The following is a 6301-nucleotide window of genomic DNA, read 5'->3' on the forward strand; positions in this document are numbered from 1 at the left end:
ATGACCTCTCATGACCTTCACATACCTGAGGAAGAACACCATAACATCACTGTAGACCATCAGGCCTGCAGGGGGCAGCACCTCTCTGTGACTGGTCCAGACCGACATCGGAGTCCACTCGTCCCTCACTTGGACCTTCTCTGCTCAGACACTCGGAGGACTCTGGCTTCGGCCCCTCCTGCACCAGACCCTGAAGGTACCTGATGTAGCTGATGGCTGCTCGAAGCGTCTGCACCTTGCTCAGCCTGCAGGAGGCGCTGTGACCCGGGAGGTGGTCCCGGAGCTTCGCGTAGCCCTGGTTGACGCAGCGAACCCGCTGGCGCTCGCGCTGGTTACGCCTCTGGATGAACGCGGGTTCGAACTCACACTGGTAGAGCAGAGGCTCCGCGGACACGCCTAGACACTCCTGGTGCCAGAACAAGGTTCTGGACTGAGGATGACTTCTGTTCCACTGACGGCCACCAGGTGGAGCCGCAGAGAAGCGCCCGAGACCACCGGCTTGAAAGTAAAAGTGACTCGCGGCGATGAAGGACGGCGGGAAGGACATCATGTGACCGACCAGCTCAGTGTGTCATCTTCTCTGGGAGGACACACTCGGGTCGACAACTGGACGATGATGCAGAAGTGTGTGTGTGTGTGTGTGTGTGTGTGTGTGAGAGCCTCTTGTTTGAGTTGCTCGTCTTAAGTCTCCGAATCTCCACCTGCCTCAGAGGCTCCGCCCCCTCCAGGTGTGACATCAAACAACTAAATGAGTGTTTTAGTTTGCAGTGCTGAGTCCTGCACACCCACATATACACAAAGTTACACACAAACACATACACCCACATTATCACACACACATACTGTACATACAAACACGCACACAGACACACCAATATAGACACATTTAACCGCACACATATATACACAAACCCTTACACACACACAGACACATTACCACACAAACACACCCACACAGACGCATACAAACAGACACACACAAATATACACACATTTATACATGCACACATATATATATACACAAACTCTTACAAGAAGACACACATATATGAAAATAACCACTTACATGCACACATATACACACAAACGTACAGATGCACACACACACACTCCAACATGCGCAGACGCACTCTTACACACACCTACACATACATTCTCAAACACATATACAAAAAGCACCTAAAAAACACAAATACTATATATACACATACAGATATACACAAACACTTACACAAACATAAAAGCAAACACTTAGATGCACAAACACACTCTTACAAACATACACACACACACACACACACACACACACACACACAGTGTTCAAAGTATTAGACATTTCTACTTTATTTTCTTGGTAAAACATCAGTACACAAACACGTGTCTCTGTATAAAACCTTGATAAAAGCGACGCCGTGTTGTCGTCACACACGTGTGTTTCTGAATAAAAGTCTCTACATCATTAGTTTCTTCAAAACTAGAATCACATGTCAATCATCCAGGATCAAACGGTTGTCAGGACGACAGTGTGCGACACCTGATTGGACACCGATTGGACGGAGAGTCTGATTGGACGGGAGATCCGAGCGGCTCAGCCCATGTACGGGTACTTCCAGCCCCGCAGAGGGACGCTGGTCTCCTTGACGACCTGAGGGGACGTCCATCTGAGGACGTAGTGAGGACCTCCGGGTTTGTCGTTGGTGCCTGAGGGGAGAAGGGCAGCTAGTCGGGGTGCAGGGCAGACGACTCAGACCCGTCAAGAGTTACCTGAAGCTCTGGCGCCCCCGAAGGGCTGCTGGGCGACGATGGAACCCGTCGACTTGTCGTTGATGTAGAAATTCCCGGCGGCGTTTCTAAGGACCTCGTGAGCCTCCTTCACCACGGTCCTGAACCACCAGAGAGTATGGAAGTGGATCAGTGCCATGAATGTTACATTTTACATTTTATTATTCAACATTTCTTATACAATTTATTTATTTTAATCAAATTTTTTTTTTTACACATATAGTTTGATATTCTAATGCAATTAATTCAAGAATATATGTTTTATTCAATATTTACATGGATACACATTTTTAAATCTAGAATTGAATTTATTTAATCAAACTCTGTGTCAGAAATCAGATTTTTATAATTAAAATCAAATCAAATTGAACCTCTGAAAATTGACATTGTTTTATTCCCTTATTTAAAAAATGGAAAGAAGGTGATCTTACTGTCGTTTCAATAAAAAAGTGAATATTTAAATTGTTAAATTCAAACATTCCATATTCTGAACTTTGATTTGATATTTTACGCTTTTTTAAAAATTTCGTTTTAATAATTTAACTTAATTATTTCGATATTTAAAGGTTGCATTTCTTAATTGATAATTGAAATTAAAAATATATATAAAAAAATAAGACTTTAGAAATAGAAAAATATTTTCAAAATGAATGAATGAATACACATCGAGTTTGATTTTCTACTTAAAATAATGCAAAAATACATTTTCTAAATTCAATTTATTTTTTATTCCTGGCCATTACAATTCAATATAAAAAATATTTCAAATATAAATAGATTTAAATTCAATCTTTCAACATAGAAATACGTGGATAACATTATTATTTTTAATGAAATGCTTAAAAATACTTTGACACTGAGATACTTCTATACATTACTCGACTGCTAAGACATTCAAGCTCTTTCAAAAAAATGTTTCAACATTTGAAACGTTGAATTCATTCAACATCTGATGACATTGATTTACTTCCATATTCCAGCGACTCACTTGTCCTGAGCGAACACGGCGCCCGTCAGAGCGTACGGCGACGTGCTGTCGATCAGCTGCAGGACCTGCTTGTAGTCGTCGTCCGGATACACGTAGATGGACAGAATCGGCCCGAAGATCTCCTGCAACGGGTCGGTCAGCGCCGCGCTGGCGTGGGAACGTCTCGTCGCATCTCACCTCGTTCATGATGGCGTCTCTCGGATCTTTGGTCTCCACGATGGTCGGCTCCACGAAGTAGCCGACCTTGTCGGAGCAGCCGCCGCCGGTCAGCACCGTCAGGTTGGCGGACGACTTGGCGCGCTGGAGCCACGACTGGTTGCGGGCGAAAGACTGCAACGGAGTATTTTATCTCCATCAGCGTTTTTAATGAATTTAACGTTTCAGATTTTTAAAATGTATTTTTAATGGAAATGTTTTCAATTTATACTTTACAATTTTTTTCAATAATTTAATGTTGAAATGTTTCATTTTTTGTTCATTAGTTTTAATTTAGACTATTATCAAATGTAATATTTATTAATAACGTATTCTTATTATTTTATAATTTTTACACATAACTTCGCCGAATGCTAACCGTTAGCATCGCAATGCAATTCGACATTGAGGTTAGCATCGTGCTAGCGGACGTTCGATATGATACATTTGTGTTAATTTATGTACATATGTAATGACACATCTTTATAGTTGTTCATTTTTACAGTCATCCAAGTAAACAGGATAAAAGGTTCAATATTCTAATTTGTATAATTCAAAAATACATACAATACCAACAGAGTACTTAGCGACAAGATCAAACTTTCAGCCAATCACGCGATGCTCAGATGATCACGTGATGTCGTAGAAGCACAGGTGCGGATTCCAAACAACGATAACATTTCTGCTATTTGCAACTAAAAATATTTGGAATTAAAATATCAACCTTAGTGTAAAAAAAATCGATTTATTTTTTTTAAAAAGTAATCCATTTTTTTATCAATTTATTCCCCCAACAAAACCAAATTCAACTTTTTTTAATATAGAAATTATTGAGGGAAATTACTAAAAAAAAAAGAAGTAATTCTACGCTTAAAAACAACATTATCTCAATTAAAAAAATGTAAATGTTAATTTCAACGGGTGTCACTGATAAACTTCTGTAGGTCGACTGGTGTCTTTACCTTGTCATCGATCACTGCCGAGAAAAACGTTCCGAAGTCCTTCACCGGCTGAAGAGACAAAAGAAAACCACGAGACCTCAATGACTTCCCCAAGACTCGGATGATGAACTTTGACCCCTGTGACCTGTCGAGTGCCACTCACGTCTCCCACACGCATCTCCTTCACGATGGACACCAGACCCTCGCGGATCCGGGGCCACAGACTGGCGGGGACGTACACCCGGGAGCAGGCGGAACACTTCTGGCCCCCGTACTCGAAGGCGGAGCGGATGGTCCCGGACACCACGCTCTCCACGTCGGCCGACTTGTGGACGAAGTGGAAGTTCTTCCCGCCGCATTCTGGAGAGGATCGGACCCGGATGGTCACTCAGGTCTACAAGGGTCAGCTGACCCACTCACCTCCTGCCAGGCGCGGGAAGGTCCTGTAGGTGTCCAGGTTCTGGGCCACTTGTTTCCAGAGACGCTTGAAGGTCCTGCAGACGACAAAGTGAAGCCACGGCTGCCTAAAGCCCAGAAGAAAGTCCTGCTTCCTTACGGGACGCTCCCGGTGAAGTTGACGCCCGCCAGGTGCTCCGAGGACGTGACGGCGTCTCCGAACATGGGTCCGTCGGCCGGCAGGAACTGGATGATGTTGGGGGGCAGACCGCAATCCCGCAGGACCCTGTAGACGGCGTAGCTCGCCGACATCGCGGTGTCGCTCGGCTTCCACAGAACCACGTTGCCCTGCACGCCACGACAACTGTTACCACGGCGACGACCGGGCTGAGGACAGCCGGCGGGTACAGACCATGACAGCCGGGGTCCCGGCCAGGTTCCCACCGATGGCGGTGAAGTTGAATGGCGACACGGCGGCGACAAAGCCCTGCAGCGAGGAGACGGTGTTACGCAACCACATTGACCAGAGTCCAGCACTCGCAGTACCTCCAGTCCTCGATAGATGGCAGTGTTGGTGCTGCCCTCAGCGTCCAGCGGCTGCTGGTTCTGAAGCTCCACGGCGTGTTTGGCGTTGAACCTGAAAAAGTCGATGAGCTCGGCAGCCGCGTCGATTTCTGCCTGAACCACCGTCTTGCCCTGAACACCCACATGTTAAGTTAAGTTTATGGAAGTATATCAGTGTCATCAAGATATTGGATTAACATTTAAAATGTTGAACTTAAAAAAAATAAAAAATGTTGTTGTCTTGTTTTTATCAAAAATACAACAAGTAAGCAGTAAGAAAACATTTTTTCAATTACAATTATTTGATATAATTGATTTAAATAATTGACATTTTAAAAGGTTGCATTTGTTTTTTAATAATTTAATAATACAATTTGAATATTTTCAAAATAAATTATTTATTTTACACATAGAGTTTAATACTCAAATGCCAATGATAATAAAAATAAATAAATAATAAATACAATTTCTAAATTCAATATTTATAAATGTGTAGCTTTTAGATTCAATATAAAAATGGTGGTATAATAGTGATTGGCTGAAAGTTTGACCCAGTAGCTCGGTACTCTACTGATACTGTCTGGTGCTATTATGCCAACATTTTTATATTGAATTTAAAAGACCATAAATTAAAAAATATTGAATTTAGAAACTGTATTTTTTTAATAACCAGAATAAGAATCTGAAACTGTATATGTAAAATAAATTAAACACTCTGAAAATAATATTTTTTTATCATGACGTCTCTAATTCAGTTTGTCAAGAAAAAACATTGTTATTCAAACATGATCCTGTTGAAAAAGTGTTCAAATTAGTCTAGTGTGTGCAAAGTTGATTTCCTCCAGAAAGTTCCAATTCCAAGAAATACAGAACGTCTCTCGCCCAGTGAAAAAAAAAAGGAAGCAGGCGTCACCGACTTCCATTTTATTAGAATTACTCTTGTTGCAAGAAAAGTAACGCAATATGTTGTAAATATTCTCATCGGTCCTCACCTGTCCGATCATGGTTTTGGCCAGGATCTCGGCCCGTTTGGGTCCACTGATGACATCGGCCGCTTTGAAGAGTATCTGTGCTCGGTCCTGGACGGGTTTCAGGTCCCACTCCTTGCGCGCCCCGACAGAGGCCACTATGGCTTTATTGATCAGCTCCTGCAAGAACCAGAACCAGATGGTTCAGCTGCTCTCGGGTCGAGTCCGAGATCTCACTCACCTTGTCGGCGTAGCAGAACTTGGCGACACGGTGCGAGTGATTGAAGGGCTGAAGAGAACCAGGAAGTGGGTCAGTACATGGTGACGTTGTGTTTACGTCGTGTCGGAGCGTTTGTTTAACTCACACACAGTTGGTACCGAACATCTTTGGTCCAAACGGACTCGTCCCCGACGACACACGGGATCTCCTCCGTCGTACCCTGGATCTTGTCCAGTGCCTGGTGACA

At 43.1% G+C, this 6301-nt stretch overlaps 1 protein-coding gene across 1 annotated transcript in view; it reads right to left on the reverse strand.

Annotated features, from left to right (window-relative positions):
• Positions 1-1319: 1319 nt before the first annotated feature.
• Positions 1320-6301, reverse strand: part of aldh4a1 (aldehyde dehydrogenase 4 family, member A1) — a gene marked incomplete in the record, with an annotated part of 5638 nt that continues 656 nt past the window's right edge. Inside the window, 13 exon segments of the mRNA XM_087801403.1 lie at positions 1320-1701; positions 1765-1883; positions 2771-2892; positions 2948-3100; positions 3928-3975; positions 4070-4266; positions 4327-4400; positions 4463-4650; positions 4715-4789; positions 4849-4998; positions 5859-6014; positions 6076-6123; positions 6200-6292. Of these exon segments, the coding sequence (XP_087657529.1) occupies positions 1589-1701; positions 1765-1883; positions 2771-2892; positions 2948-3100; positions 3928-3975; positions 4070-4266; positions 4327-4400; positions 4463-4650; positions 4715-4789; positions 4849-4998; positions 5859-6014; positions 6076-6123; positions 6200-6292 (1536 nt within the window).

The sequence above is a fragment of the Callionymus lyra genome, chromosome 10 (genome assembly GCF_982586985.1).
Source record: "Callionymus lyra chromosome 10, fCalLyr1.hap1.1, whole genome shotgun sequence".
Taxonomy (NCBI): domain Eukaryota; kingdom Metazoa; phylum Chordata; class Actinopteri; order Syngnathiformes; family Callionymidae; genus Callionymus; species Callionymus lyra.